Raw genomic sequence first — 16,216 nt, forward strand, 5'->3', positions numbered from 1 at the left:
CACCTTGGGGGCATCCAGGGAATATTGAGGGATGTGGTGCTCCAAGGCAGCAGAATAGCTGTGGCCCCGCGCCCGGAGTGTCAGGCACCAGGATGGGCACACGGTGCAGTCCTCTTCGATGTTGTTATAGCTCCGCAGGACCTGCAGGAGGGCCGGACCCATGGACAAGCTGAGTCCTGTGTCTGACCTGTGGGGCACCCTGGCTTGCCACCCCGCACTGTATTGCAGGAGTCCTACATGGGGCACAGAAGGCAGAGGCCCCCTGGGAAGACAGCACGGACAACAGCAGTCATAACAGTCCCTCCCGCTGTGTGCCAGGCTCTGCACCAAACACTCAGCAAACTCGGGCTCTGTAATCCTCGCAGCAGGATGAGGGTGGGGCTGGGATGTGAAAGCAGCATTCATTCTGCAGGAATGTGCCCAGAGAAGCACTGGCCAATAGAAATATAAAGCAGGCCACAAGTGTGAGCCACAAACGTCACTTTAAATGTTCTAGTAGCCACATCGACAAAGTGAAACATGTAAAATTAATTTCAATAATACATTTTATTTAACCCAGTAGACCCCAAATCTTTTCATTTCAACATATAATCAATATATAAGTGATGCGTGAGACATCTTGCATTCTTTTCATGCTAAGTTTTGGAAATCAGCAGGTCTCTTCCACTTACAGCCCATATTAGTTGGGACTAGACACAGTTCAAGTGCTCAGCGGCCACATGTGGGTGGTTGGTGTAACAAACAGCAAAGGGCTTGAGCCTGTAACTTAAAAGTCTGATGGGCTCATCAAAGACAGGTGTCCACAGCCTCATTCCCACAAACCTCCATGTCCCCCGAATGCCAAGATATTAGTGGCAACTGAAGACTCAGCTTTTGAAAAACTTCTTAAAAGTTTGGATGTGATCCTAAGTTTATAGATAAAAAGACCGGGGCTCAGAGACATTAAGGAGCATGCCCAAGGTCACATAGCTGGTAAGGGCTCTGATTTTGACTGCATGGCTCTGCTCTTCCCTCCACTGGGAGAGAACAGGGTAGGCAGAGCTGAGAAGGGAGGGAAAGGGCAGGACTGACGAGATGAGGAGGGACTTTGAGGCTGGCTGGGACTGCCAGTTCCCTGATCATAGGAAGTTGTGCTAGAAGCCCCTCCCCTAATAGCCGGTGCCCCTGACTCCACCCTCCAGGCCTTAGTTCCTACCCACCACTCCTTTAGAGGGACCACTTTCTACCTCAGGGACTAGAGAGAAGCCAGGAGCCCCAGGAAACTACTCCCTGTGCACTAAAATTTTCCAAGGGGCTTGAGCTCCCCTGAGTCCTCCCTCCAGGGAGGGTGGGAGGCACATGTGAGTGAGACATAACCAGATGGGCCAGGAAGCCCCTCGGCCAAGGCAGGCCACAAGCCTGGGAGAGACAAACCACCCAGTATGCAGTCTAGCCCAGAAGACAAGGAGGAGAGGGAGCAGAACCTGGGACAGAGAGGCTGGATCCTCCATTACACCCATCACCCACTCCAACCCCACACCCTGCCATACAGGCTCCAAGGCAGAGAACCCACATTCCCTGTCTCATCTGCCCGCACACACCTTATAGATAGCAAAGGCTTCGAGCTCCACGGCGTAGAGGCAGTTGGGGTAAGGCGGCTGGAAGTGCAGGCGCATGGCCATGGACTTGAGTGGGGGCACATCGCAGGTGTTGGGGGTCACCCAGAAGGGGCAGTCAGACCTGCATGTCCAGGCCACAGTGATCTTGCCATTGGTGTGGTTCATCAGGCACAGGGGGACAGGGTTGGGGTCCTCGGGCTTGGGACAGGCACCAAAATCCACCTCAACAGGCTCAATGCTGACGGGCGGGGGGAAGATGGCCATGTCATTGGTACCGTCAAAGAAGAACTCGGTCATGGGGGGGATGAGGGGATACTGTGGGGCTGGTGTGTCCTCCAGGTCCTGCATAGGGAGAGATGGGTGGGCAGGGGCCCAGCTGCCATTCCTCTTGCTGTCCCTCATCTACGTGCTCTTTTCTGGAAAAGGCTACAAGAGCTCCACACATATCACCCCCGACTACTAAAAGTGCCCCCAGGGCTCTGGAGCACAGGATGCCCAAGAATGCTAGAGAAGAGGGCATGAAGCTGGGGAAGGCAGCCTGCCCCTGGGGACCCCAGAGGGGCCCAGCGAACCTCAATGGGAATCATCAGGGCTCCATTCTTATCCTGCTCCAGCTTCTTCTCCCTCAGCATCGTGCCCAGGATGTCGGGGGGGTAGAGCGTCAGGCCCCGCACCAGGTGTGTGCGGTACCAAGCGAGGTGCTGAGGCCTCAGGATGGCTGGCTTGGTGCTGTCCGAGTGGCAGGTCCCAATCAGGTCCAGGAACAGTGGGTCCTGTGACATTTGTCTGTGTGAGGCTAGATTTCGGCCTCTACTCACCACCTTGGCCACAGACCAGCTGGTCAGGGCACAATTTGTAACACCTTCTCCAGGGGCCTGGGTTGGGGTCATCACTTCAAGGCTCTCTGCCCCACACCTGCTGCATGGGGTGAGGTCCAATCCCCTTACCCCAGCCCATTAGCAGCAGCAGCAGCGGTAAAGTCTGCCCTGGCAGCAGTCAGGGCCAGACTGGCCCACTCAGCCCCAAAGTTCCAGAAGTTCCAGAATATTGGGGACTGAGCACCAAGCATTGTCTTCATCACTGGGCATCAGACTGGGCCCTTCCTCACCTCTCCCTGACAGCTCACCTGATGGTGGATGAGACAGGCCACCCGCCGAAAGCAGATAATGGGGTGAGTGGGCTGGAAGGCACAGTGCAGGGTCGTGCGGGCCTTGCCCACCAGGGTCCCGAAGGCAGGTCTGATGCTGAAGACACTCTCCTGACAGTCAATGGCGAACTGGAAGTGAGCCGTGCAGTCCGACTTGTTCTCAATCCACAGGCACTGCTCCGAGCACTCTCCAAGGTTGACCCAGCTGAAGTCGACGCAGTAGTGCTGCAGGGACACATCAGGACCTGGGCACAGGAGATGGGGCCCTGTGAGTGGGCTTTGCCACCTGGGTGGGGCTGGGGTATCAGCCTCCCCGAGGATGTCTCAGAAAGGGTACCACTGATGGGAGGTGGCACTGCCTGGAGAGAGAAGACTGGATTGGAAAAGCCCAGAGCCCCAGCGGCCTGAGAAGACCTCCAGGTCACCACGTTAGCAGGGCAACATTATCTCCAAGTGTCCGTAACTGATTCCTCACTGAGCCCACCAGGGGGCAGCAGATACCCAGGCTGAGGGCAGGAAGGCGCTGGACTCTTCAGGAGCAGGCACTTGCCAACCATAGGCATGGGCTGCTCCTGTCTCCAGAGGGAGTGCAGGGTCCTAGGGTTGCCAGTACCTCTACAGAAACCAACAACTTTGAGCAGGGTTTGGGAGGCACAGCCAGAGGTCATGATGGACAAGTAGTCCACAGTCCTGGCGTCCAGGGTCTCCGGGTGGAAGAACACTGACACACATTTCTTTTCTCCCGGGGGCACGATGCCATGGGCCGTGGGGCACGAGAAGACCTGGTCTTTGGCCAGCATGTCTGGAGCCACTTCGATCCTGAAGGGGGCGCTTACCTGTGGGGCCAGGTGGAGGCGGGAGGGGTCAGGTCACAGGGTGAGGCAGTCTGTCTCAAAGTGCCCAGCCGAGGGGGTGAGGGCACCTGTTGTCCCACCTGTGCCCCACTTGTCAACTCTGATCATGGAGCGAGGCTGACACCCTCAGGAGGAAGGAACGGGCCAAGCCAGGTGCTCTGCATTGGGACCACCCAGAGGGGGCACCTTTTTCTTTTCCCAAAGGTATCATAAAAGCTAGCTGTATCCTGGCACCAGGATAAACTTAGGGCTGCTCTTGGAGTTGCTCTGGGGGCCAAGGTATATCCCAGCCCAGCTCCCAGCTGAGAGGAGAGGGGATCCCTGTTGACACCTGAGTGTATCAACAGACAAGGGTAACGTGGGGCTTGTAGCATTCTGTACAGGGGTGGGTTTTAAGAGCACCTGGCCCTGTGGTCCCTGCCCCCACTTCCCCTATATGCACAGGACGCATACCACTGACGGGTTATACAGCTTGATCTGCCTTTCAGCGGTGCAGCCCACAGCAACAGAGCCAAAGTGCAACACTTTCTGGAAGCCCTCGACATCCTGGTCCTCCGGGCGCTTCTGCTTTATGCTCACCAGCAGCTGTGCGCATTTAGCTAGGGCAGGGATGGGGTGGTTTGGGGAGAAACCCACCAGGAGGGTCTCTGTGGCCCCAGCTAAATAGCCCTCAAAGAAGACAGGTGTCTCCAGGGAAACACCAGTCTGTGACACCAAAGAAAGAAAAGAAAAGGCAAAGCCTGCAGGGCTCGGGGGAGGGCAGGAGGCTGGAGGAGGTCCCATGTGGGCCAGGCCAGGGTGGGGTGCAGGCCGGAGCAGGGGCACACTGAAGCTTTGAGACCCAGGGAGGTGCAGCAGGGGGGCTCTGGGGACAGGTGAGAGGCCGGGCCTCACCCACAGCCTGCAGCCGGATGCTGGTCTTCTGCTTGCTGCCCTCGCCGTACCAGCACGTGGCCTGAACTTCATAGATGACAGCCAGAATTGGCTGAAAGGTCACCTTGATCTGGCAGGCCTGGCCTGGCTCCAGCAGCCCCGTGGTGGGCAGCATCTGAAAGGGGCTGGGGGACTCCCAGATGAAGAAGGTGGGAAGGTCCCTGGAGGGAGTGGGCAGGTCAGAGCCACTGGGCTCACTCTGACCACTGCCCCTGCTTTAGAAAGGCGGAGACGCCCCCTTGAACCCCCTACCCACTTTCACCACCAGACATGCCGGTCTCTCCTGCTCCCAGGGACCCTCCTCACAGTTTTCACCCCTCCCACCTCTGAGCCTCCACCACTCCCCTCACCCCACGTTGTCCAGACAGAACCAGGCCTCGGCCATGTCCCCCATGGCACACATGGGCAACTGCAGGGACGGTGGACAGATCAGATTGTGGCAAGGCAGGGTGGCCCTCAGTTCCACACAGAACATCCCCTCTGCTTTCTCAAACCACAGCTGGTCCGTGTACTCCTTCTGCAGTGTGGGGGCGGGGAGGCAGAGGCGGTCGCTGATCAGTGGCACCTGGGTGGTACTCAAGAACCACTCACTTCAACCTGCCCTGCCCTTGGCCATCCCCTCAACACAACCACTGAGGGCTGGATTGGGCCATGGTCCTCCATCTCAGTCTCTGAAGAGGGTCAGTTACCTGTTCTCCAGCACTGTCTTGATCTCAGAGATATGGGACCTCTTTTGTGAGGAACAGAATATTTGGGGGAACATTTTTGAGAACAGGAAGAGGCCAAGGAATCCAGGGCTTTCTGATGGCCAACACAGTAACACAGGCTTCCTCCACCAACGTGCAACTGGGAAGCCCCCTCTATCTAATGAGTTTAGGGTCTAAGCCTCTCCAGGGCTTTCCAATCTAGAGTTTTGGCTACAGCCAGTGGGATATGAGTGTGGTAGGGGAGCTCCTTGCTGCTCTGCCCTTGTCTCCTGCTCCAAGGTGCCTGTGATCCTCCCTGCCCTCCACTCATGGCGACCGACCTTACCTCCTCCAGAGGCCGGAAGATGATGGGGAGTGAGAGGGTTATGCCTGGGCTCAGGAAGATGGGCTGGGGGATGACCGTGAAGAAGAACTTGGTCTTGGGGGGCCTGTGGGAGAGAGCCAGGGGATAAGCACTTGAGGTTTAGAAAACTAGAAGGGGCAGAAAGATTAGGGAAGACCCTGGAAAGCCAAGCAGGCTTGAGTCCGTGGGACTGTGGAAGGGAAAACGCAGGGGTTCTGTCACTGGAGGACCTGTCTCCCTCATCCTGTCCCTTTTCTTGCAGACCTTCACGCCGGGTGTCACAGCGCTGGATGAAAAGATACGGGGCAAGAGGAGCAGCACCTGTACCTCAGGGGCACATGGTGGTCAGTAGGGCCTGGGATGGGGAAGGCTGCTCTGATTTAACCACATCCCTGAGCCCTTAGTTGGGGGAAACCAAAGCTGTGAATGGAGATTCCAGGGATGCCTTTCCAAGCAGAGACCTCAGCAGAACTGTAGAGTTCCAAGGTGGGTCAAAACTAGAGATACTGCAGACTTCAAAAATACTAATAAGAAGATGATATTGTCAAAAACTCTATACCAATAATTGTTAACGTTTAGATAAAATAAATACATTCCTAATTATACTTGACCAAAACTGACTCAAGAATTATACAATAAATTTTACAGTCACCTTACCTAAAATTATCCTAAAAATTGAAGACATAGTCAAAAACCTTCCCACAAAGGAGACAGAACTGATGGCTTCACAGCAGGCTGAACCACACATTCAATAATTCTAGCCTTATCTTCCCAGTAACAGAACACAAACACTCACCAACATATTCTATGAATCCATCATGTTATTATCAAAACCTGGCAGTTATGAGAAAAAAGGGAAATTACAGGCCAGTATCACCCATAAACAAAATATTGGTGAAAAGAATTTAGCAATGTGTATAGAAAGAATACTCTATTGTGACCAAGCTGGGCTTATTCTAGGAATACACAGTTGATTTAACATAGAAAACCAATTAATGTATTCACCATACTAACAAATTAAGAGAAAAAAATCAAATGGTCATCTCAATAAAGAAAAATATTAGATAAACTTCAACATATGTTTAAGAGAAAAACCCTAAGCAACCTAGGAAAAAGAGAGAACTTCCTTAACCTGATAAAGTCTAAAAAAAAAAAAAAATACAGGAAGCATACAAATTAACGGTGAAACACTAGAATCTTTCACGTTGAGACCCTGAACAAAACAAGGATGCCTTCTACAACCACTTCTGTTCAGCACTTTCCTTTTCCACAGTGCAATAAGGAAAGACAAAGAAAGAAAGGATATAAGGATTTGAAGGAAGGAAAAAATACCATTTTCATACAAGATATGAATTTGCACATGGAAAAAAGAATTAACAAATACATTATTAGAATTAATGAGAGAATTTACCAAGGTTGCTGGACACAAAGTTATGGAAAAAAATTCATATTTTTAAAAATGACTTTCTAAAATATTAGCAACAAGCAGAAAATGAAACAACTTTAAAAGATATCACACTTAGCATTGTCAAAAATATAAAACACTTGGGAAAAACTCTAAAGATGTGTAAGACGTCTATGGAGAAAATTTTACATTTTATTGCAAGACAGGAAAAAAGGCCTAAGTAAATACAGATACACAATGTTCCTGAAAGACTCAATTTGTAATGGTCAGTTTTCCCCAAATTGACTTATAGGTTCAACTAAATCCCAATCAAAATCTCAAAAATTGTTTATGTGTATGTGTGATAAGCTGATTTGAAGGTATGTGTGAAAGTTCAGAGCCAAGGATAGCTAAGAAAATCTTGAATAAGAAAGATGTCGAAGAACTTACATTACAAGATAATCAAGATCTATTCAAGATGATATTGGTCCAGGGAGAGACAATTAGAGCAGGGAGACAGAACAGAGTTCAGAAATGGATCCATATATATATATATATATATATATATATATATATATATATATATATATATATATGGACAAGGTACACATCAGTAGTGGGGAGATCATCAGGGAAAGTATGAACTTTTCAATAAATGGTGTTGGGACAATTGGACATTTGTTGAGGGAAAAAAATGTTACCAGATCCCTACTTCAAACCGTTCACAAATATCAATTCCATAAAGATAAAAGACAAACATGAAAGGCAAAATTATAACATCTTCAGAAGATACTATAGGAGACTATCTTCATTACCTAGGCAAGGGTAGAGAAGAACTTAAGCAAGATTTTAAAAAAGTATCAAACACCAAAGAAAAAGATTGGTACATTTGATTCCTTTGAAATTAAAAACTTCTTTTCTTCAAAAGATATGACAGAGGAAACGACAAGTCACAAGTAAAAGAAGATACTCACAACACATAACTGACAAAGAATTAGTACCCATGATAAGAACTTCTGTTAAAAAAAGACAGTCTAACAAAGAAGACATATAGATTGCCAACAGGCAGATGAAAAGATGCTCAATATTGCTAATTTTTAGAGAAATGCAAATCAAAACAACAATGAGATATTACCTCACACCCGTCACAATGGCTATCATCAAAAAGTCTACAAATAAAAAGTGTTAGGAAGGATGTGGAGAAAAGGGAACCCTTGTATGCTATTGGTGGGAATGTAAATTGGTGCAGCCATCATGGAAAACAGTATGGGAGCTTCTCAAAAAACTAAAAATAAAACTACCATATGACCCAGCAATTTCACACCTGGATGTATATTCGAAAGAAAGAAAAACACTAATTGGAAAAGATAACATGCACCCCAATGTTCATAGCATCACTAAAGTTACTGAAGCAACCCAAGTGTCCATTACAGACAAGTGGCTATATATACGTGCATGCACACACACACACACTCAATATAATATTACTCAGCCATAAAAAAAAATGAAATTCATCCATTTGCAGCAACATGGATGGACAGAGAGAATATTATGCTTAGAGAAATAAGTCAGACAGAGAAAGACAAATACTGTATGATACCACTTATATGTGGAACCTAAAAAATAAAACAAACGAATGTGTATAGCAAAACAGAAACAGAGTCACAGGTATAGAAAACAAACTAGTGATTAAGTGGTTACCAATGGGAAAAAGGAAGGCAGGAGGGGTAAGATATGAGTGTGGGATTAAGAGATACAAACTACTATGTGTAAAAGAGATAAGCAACAAGGATATATTGGATATATAGGATAAGCACAGGGAATTATAGACATTATCTTGTAATAACTTTTAATGAAGCATAATCTATTAAAACACTGAATCACTATGCTGTACACCTGAAACTAATATAATGTTGTAAATCAATTTTTAAAACTTTAAAAAGACAATCGAATAGAAAAATGGACACAAACGTAAACATGAATTTCACAAATAAAATGGCCAGTAACAGACAAAAAGATACTCAACTGTATTAGTAATCAGAGAAATGTAAATTAAAACCATAACTAATTACCACTATTGGCAAAATTTTTAAACCTTGACAATAGCAATTGTTGGTAAAGATATAGAGGAATGGGAATGCTCATATGTGGCTGGTGGGAATGTAAATGGATACAAGTACTTTGGAAAATAGTTTGGCTTTATCTACAAAAAGCAAACATGTACATGTTCTAAGTCACAGTAATTCTACTCTTACGTATCTATCCTAGAAAAACTCAAACTTGTGCAGTAGGAGATCTATACATTAATGTTGATAACAGTCCCAATGTAGAAACAAACCAAACATCCTTCAAAAGAATGGACGAATACATAGAAGCATACATTGGAATATTATACTGTGATGTAAAAGGATGAACTATATCTGCATGTGGATGAGCTTTACAAACATAATTGAACAAAATAAAAGAGTAGCTAAACTATACCATATTATCCTGTTTATATAAAGTTCATAAGAAGGTAAAATTAAACTATATCATTTACGGATGTAAACGTAAGTGGTAAATCCTTCTGAGAAAAGTAAAAAAATCATTATCATGAAAGTCAGGCTAATGGTTACCTTTATGGGTGGGGAAGGTATTCCAAGAGGGGAGGGACACTTAAGGGAGAAGGTGAGCTTCAGACACTGTTATTATTCCATTATTTTATCTGGTCACACGAGTTCCACTTTCAACAATTATGCAAACCGTACATGTTTCATACACTCTTCTAGTTTTATATGACATTAAAAAAAATTTAAGGGTGTCTGCTTTGGGGACTTGAGGGCCCAGGAGCTTGGTCCCTGATCCCTCATATTAGTACCTGTACTTTATCTTCTGGATTTTCAAGGACAGATTTTTCAGAACCAGGTTCTTGGTGATCTCTTTTCCCAGCTCCCAGCCTTTCCATTGTAGCTTCTCAGCCACCTCGATGCCCCAGATGACCCTCTTCTTCACTTTTTCTTGTTTCTTGGAGAAGCACACCTGAGTGTCCATGGAGATGTCAGGCTGTTCAGTTGTCAGGGAGAAGGGGGAGAAGAAAGTGGGGTATGACTCAAAGACCCAGAAAATAGGCAAATACCTCCCCATCTCCAGAAAGTAATGAATTACACCCTTCCTTGCCCCTGGAGGAAGTTCTGGAGAGAAAAGGTGACAGGCAGGCAGGCCCTGGAGTCAGATATTACCTCTTCGGAGATCACTGGAATGGTTTTCCAACTAGATTCCCTGAGACCCTGACCCTAAAGCCTTCCCTGGGCTGCCTCAACGGTCATTCCACCCAGTACTCTTTAGTAGACTTAGCTGGCCTGTTCTGCTCCTCAGTGCATCTTCAGATACTGTTCCACTCACGTGCTGCCTCCTCCTCCTGTTCCTCCCCATCCTACCCCTTCCTCCCCATCCTACAGAAGCCTCTCCTAGCTGAGTGGTCCAGCCCAGGCACTCTTCCAGAGCACAAGATACTCCACCATTCTCTCTCCCACCTCTCACCTGGCTGGTGGAGCAGAGAAAAGAGCCAATTTGCCTATGACCAACCCACATCCCATGCCCTGACTTTGGGGCCACTCTAAGCACTGTTCCTAAAGATCCTAGAAGTACACTATGCCAATGCTTCCGGTCTGTAATGGGAAATCCTTTCATGGGCTGATCCCTAAACCCTATCTATCTGAGTAGAGAGAGGGATGGAAAAATCCCTGGGGCAGCAAGATGGTGGGAGAATGAATCAGGTGCCTCTTCCTTCCAATAATTGTTATGAATGCTCAACTCACTGCCATTTTATTTTATCTTTAACCAAGTGTTGCTTTTATATCATTACATAACACAGATACATATTTATCTGTTCAATAGATATTTGTTGACTACCTGCGATGCTAGGTGCCGAGAATATAACAGTGAACAAGACTGACAAATCTCCTCTCTTGGAGCTTACATTTCAGTTTCAACATTTACAGAGTGTGTCAGATGGCCTGATTTGCCCATGGAGGAAAGGTGACATAGGTGAGCAAGGATAATTTATTATAAATCAGTTGGTGCATCAGGCAGGGCTCAACTAGGAAAACATAAGCCACTCCAGGCATTTCAAACAAGGAATTTAATGCACAACCAGAGGATAGTGAAGTAACCCCAAAGTTTGCAAAATCAAGAAGCTGCTACCACATGTAGGTTAGATGAGGTGGTGGGGTTCTCAGAGCCCAGAGGTCTGTCTGGTGGGGACTGGCATCATGGGGAGATGCAGTTGCTGATGGAGACACTGTCAAAAGCAGAGAGGGAAGAAGAGAAACACCCTGGTTTCTCCCTTCCTCCCACCTTCCAATCACCTGCCAGCTCAGAGCAGAGATAGGAAGTGCAGTGAATGAATATGAGAGCAAACTGGGCCGGAATGGCACAGGTGGCAGGGTGGGATGACTCCCAGTCCACAGGGAGGCAAATGCAACCATCATGTCTTAGGAGATGTGAGAATTCACACACGACACGGACGCACACTGCACAGTCATACCCCATAGTCACACCCCTAGACAATCATCCCCCAACTCTGGCCCTGTGCTATCATATAGAGAGAACCCCAAGAGCTGCAAAAAGTAAACAACTTTCACCCACTGGACAAACATAAAGCCCTAAGGGTCAAGACCAGAGGAGCTTTTTGAAAGAAGAGAGAATCACTCGCTACTCTATCAGCCTCCGACTAACATCTCCCTACGTCCTCCTCTCCTCCACTGTCATGCTCAGGACTACCACCACTCCATTCCACATGGGGCTTGGTATATGCAGGGTCTACTGCTGGGGTTTAGACAGGAGAGCAGAGTCCTCTCAGATTCCTAGCCCTACTGCCCTGAAACCCATCCCCCTGGCCCGGCCCTGCTGCACCACGCTCCACCCGCCCCACATGTGTCCTCACACAGGCACTAGCATTGCTGCTATTGCAGGCACTCATGGCTGCACTACTGCCAGTGATGGTGGGCACAGCCATTGTGCTGGCACTCAGGCATGATCCGGAATTCATGGTGTAGTCCCCGTTGTCCCCAGTCCTCATTAGAGGCTTAGGGCTGCCTCGATGAGCATTGGGTGCCTGGAACACAAGACCAAGGGAAGCACTCTGGCTAAGCCAGGACTTCCTGCCACATGGAAGCTGGGAAGAGACCAGAGGGGAGACAGGAGGGAAATGAAAAAGAGAGACCAACGGAGTAGACTCGCCATGGCTATCAACGTCACAGACAAGTGCCTGCTTCCGAGCTCTGGCAACATTTGTGAAGTGGTACCATGAGGAATGAGCCTGAGTACAAGATCTAGGGCTTTTCCTGGGAACCTAGAGACTCACCATTCAGGAAAGGTGCCTGGAAAAGGGAACTGGGGATGAGGCCCCTGCAGCCCTGCTCTCCACAGCCACACTTGGCATTTCTCAGCAAGTCCCCAGTGAGTGTTACTGAAACATATGCATTACCTTTATCTGGCTTTTACTCTCTGTTTCCTCTGAATGTGTGTTGCCTTCTGTAAAAAGAGGAATAAAGGACAAAGAAGAGGCAAATGAGACTGGAAGGTTCTGGGTTTCTTCTGTCAGTACATGATCTGTAGTCCAAGTTTAAAGTAGGCATTCACTGAATTAATGACTCAATGCAAGGATAAGTGAATCAACCTCTAAAGCAAAGGGATCCATTGATAGATTGCAGCTGGAAATTATATTCAAATATATATGTAAATGTTATAGGCAAATTATACGCAAAATGTCATGGGTATGGACATGTGCTCTTTTCCAGGGAGTGTCCACAGCTTTCACCAAATGCTCAAAGGGGTGCTTGGCCCTGCTCTAGGGGACACACAAGGGTCCCAAACTGACTCTGGCTCCATCTCCTCAAATCCCCCTTCCTTTAGCAGGCTTCCTTCAGCACACACACTGAACTGTGGGTACCATATTGAACAGCATCAATGTAATACTCTTTTGAACATATGTATATTTTTAAGACTATTTGGTATTCTTCCCCACCTCTTTGAGTAACAATCTAAAGAATAATAACAACTTCTAAAAACATTTACTAAGAACTTATCACGTGCCAAGCAGTGTTGTAAGTCCTTCACAGGTATTTTAATCCTTATAACAATTTATGATTAGATGTGAATTGTCTTTTATTTGGCATAAAATATCTCTTTTCAAGTCTGGGGCTCCTTATTACAACATACCATGCTTTAGTAAACAAGTTTATTTATGGTCACTCTTTAGAAATTTCCTTGCTTCTATCAGACACTCTCCCATCTCTTCCCCACCACTCATTCCAGAACAGAAAGATTCTGTTGATTCACTTTTTCCTAATTGGTAACATGTCCAAATCCTATCTTACATTCACCTATTCATTCATTTACAAGGCATTTACTGAGTGCTGTGTACCAGTGTTAAGCACCAGACAGGACAGGCAAAGCTCCTACCTTCAACTGTGAAGAGGACGTTCAGATGGAATCAAGGAAATGCAAGCTGAGGAGATAGAGAGGACGATCCCATTACTTTTCTGCTACTGGACAACTTTGTAGTACTTCCCTGCCTCATTCATGCCTGTGACCTTAGGGAAGTCTACAGATAGCCCTTGCCTCAGCACTCTGAAAAAATTTCCAATCAACACATGTAGGAGAAATGAGAGACAAGGTAGAAAGCTTGTCCATCTCAAGGTCTTGGGGCTTAGGGAAGCGAGCACTGGTCCTGGGACAAGAAAATCTGGGTTCCAGCATCTACTCAGATTCGTTTGAGATGGGCAAGTTTCTCCATCTCCCTGAGCCTCAGGCTCCCTACCTGTAGAATGAGGGTTGTCCTATTTCACAAAGTTGATGTGAAGCTTGAATGAAATAAAGGATTAGAAAAAGCCCTAGCTAAACCTATGTTACTATAATTAACAATGATAACTTCCACACTAGCCCGTGCTCCTCTTCCAAAAGACTCACACATCTGCAATCATTGTAAGGACACTGGGAAAGGGAGGTGTTGTTTTTATCCATTTTTCTAATCTTGAGGATCTTTAAAAATATATCAACGGCTCCCTTTATTTACCTAATTTCCAACCTAAAAGTCCTTAAGATGATCAGGGAAAAAAGTGACAGGTCGTTGAGTAGAGGGAGGAAGAAATAGGTAAAATGAAGGGGTAAAATATATTTAGAGCTGTTCCTCCTTTCTCTGAGATCCCCAGGCTGATCTCGTCCAAGTTTCAGTCCCACGGGGCACCCTGAAGGACATGGAGGGGACCCCTGGCCACGACTTCCCAAAGGAGACGGCCTCCCAGGACGGATACCTTCCCTGGCCTCTCGAGCCGCTTCCCTGGTCCTGGAACCAACGCTCTGAACTCACACCGCCGCCATGTTGTCGTCTCTATAGATACAGGACGCGCAGAGCATGGCGTCTCCCGGTATCCCAGGGCAACGACGGCTACCCGAATGAGTCATGGTTCAGAGAAGGCGAAAGCACGGCCCAACTTTAATGCGTACCTTATTTTTATTCTCAGACTTTTCCTGCTAGTAGTAACTGGTTTCTACCAGTCGAGACATAGTTGTGACGTCCCCACAATCGTACTTTAGTTGACGACCAAATTCGGAGGACGCTTCTCCAAGAACTTGTCACACGAGTGGGAATAGCTGCTGTTCTTTCTCGATACGCCTGGGTGACATAGGGTCAGAATCTCAACCGAAACTTCACTCGGGGATTGCAATTGTTAACTTAAAAGCAGTCCGTAGTTATTTCTTATTTGCATATTGCTTTGCAAATGAATTCCTTTTGCAGACGGAAAAGAATGTGTCCTAGGGGTTTTCTCCTGGCATTTCCTCCTGCCCAGCAGGAAGCTAACTCTTTTGAAGGGATCTGAAGGTGAATGTATGAAGAAAGCATTGTTACACATAATATGGATTTTTAGAAGCCCACTGGTTCATTTGTTCTTATGTCCTTTGGTGGGAAGTCTCATTTGGTGAAGGCTCCTAAGGTGGGTGAAGCTGAAAATCTCAAAGTTCATTTATGGGCAATTAAAGATGTTTCTCTACCCAGGACAGTGATGGAGGTGGGTGTTGGGGGAGAGATCTTAGAGACTGAAGGGATAAACCCAGAAAATAAACTCTCATTTTGGGAAAGTTGGAATTTACTTGTGAAAGCTGAAAGAATAAGATGACAAAGTCACATAAGTTGGCCTGGGAGATCACATGGCCAGAGGCTGGCCAGATTGGAGGGAAGAGGCAGGACAGGGGGCCCATTAGATTATGCCAGCACAATTAGCTCTGGAGTTTTCTTGGGATCAAGGAACGTGGAACTCAGTGAGCTTTTCACTAGTTTTAACATTATTCTCAGAATCTGAAATCTGCACTTTGGACATTACCACTTTTACGTTGTTTGTAGTATAATGATTTCCTTTTTGTTTTCATCTAAGCTCTTTTTGAAATGTTCAGCCTGACTCAGCTGGACCTTAGTAATAGGAAAGGGGATCTGTTTGTTTATTCTTAGGCCAAAAAGGAATAGGGGGATCAGTGATTCTGGGAGCAAGGCTTGGTGGTGGCTTCAGGAATCCCAGCGAGAAGACCCCAAAGAGTTGGAAAAGCCCACCCTAGGAGCCACATGTCCCTACGCCTCTTCAGTGAAGGAGTGTCCCTGCAAAGCTCTGGTCTGCCTGAACCTTGGTGGATTCTGGGCTTGGGACAGTGAGAGGGGATTCTTAGTAGGACCCATGTGGCTCCACTTCTGCGGAATTCTGAGTGCCTCCTGGGAGCTCTGCTGGTGAATGACCTTTACTGGCATGGTAGACTCCCAGGGAGAGGCCCAAGCTGGACTTTGCCCCAGGAAGCAAACAGCATGAAAGGGGATGTGGCAAAGGGTTGAACCTGAGGAGGGAAGAGGAAGCTGAGTTTACCTCAGAAGTCCCTCATTTCAGGATCCCAGAACCAGTGGGAAATAATGAGTGCTGGGTCCTGGTGACTGTATCCTCTATGGACCCAAGAAAGACAACGAGGTGCTGTTTTGTTCAAGGCTGTAAACAAGGGTGGGTGATGATTCAGGAAATTGATGAGGACTAGGATGTGGGAGAAAGGGAGGAAGGAGGATGGGTAGGAAACAGACTCCAATCCTCCTGGCTGGAAGCAGGGGGGTGGAGTGGGGTGGCAGACGTAATAAAGATAAAGTAAACTCAGTGATTTGGGCTTCAGCATACACAAAAATGTCTTTTCTAAACTTTCCCCCTATAACCCCAAATCTCCCATAAAATTCTGGGCT

General features: G+C 47.2%; 1 protein-coding gene across 2 annotated transcripts in view; it reads right to left on the bottom strand.

Annotated features, from left to right (window-relative positions):
- The window catches only part of CFAP65 (cilia and flagella associated protein 65), a 34,564-nt gene extending 20,229 nt beyond the window's left edge, over nt 1–14,335 (bottom strand). The window contains exons 1-13 of one of the 2 annotated variants that reach the window (XM_032480271.1): nt 14,262–14,335; nt 13,411–13,456; nt 12,434–12,480; nt 9,824–10,008; nt 5,565–5,667; nt 4,883–5,049; nt 4,494–4,693; nt 4,053–4,198; nt 3,359–3,581; nt 2,725–2,990; nt 2,171–2,371; nt 1,581–1,940; nt 4–141 (exon numbers count right to left, since the gene is read on the bottom strand). In XM_032480271.1, coding sequence (XP_032336162.1) covers nt 4–141; nt 1,581–1,940; nt 2,171–2,371; nt 2,725–2,990; nt 3,359–3,581; nt 4,053–4,198; nt 4,494–4,693; nt 4,883–5,049; nt 5,565–5,667; nt 9,824–9,996 — 1,977 coding nt within the window. In that variant the 5' untranslated portion in view covers nt 9,997–10,008; nt 12,434–12,480; nt 13,411–13,456; nt 14,262–14,335. Of the gene's footprint in view, nt 1–3; nt 142–1,580; nt 1,941–2,170; nt 2,372–2,724; nt 2,991–3,358; nt 3,582–4,052; nt 4,199–4,493; nt 4,694–4,882; nt 5,050–5,564; nt 5,668–9,823; nt 10,470–12,433; nt 12,481–13,410; nt 13,457–14,261 lie in introns of those variants that run through there. The other variant, XM_032480270.1, reaches the window with a different exon arrangement.
- Between the last annotated feature and the right edge of the window lie 1,881 nt (nt 14,336–16,216).

The sequence above is a fragment of the Camelus ferus genome, chromosome 5, assembly GCF_009834535.1.
Source record: "Camelus ferus isolate YT-003-E chromosome 5, BCGSAC_Cfer_1.0, whole genome shotgun sequence".
NCBI classification, from domain to species: domain Eukaryota; kingdom Metazoa; phylum Chordata; class Mammalia; order Artiodactyla; family Camelidae; genus Camelus; species Camelus ferus.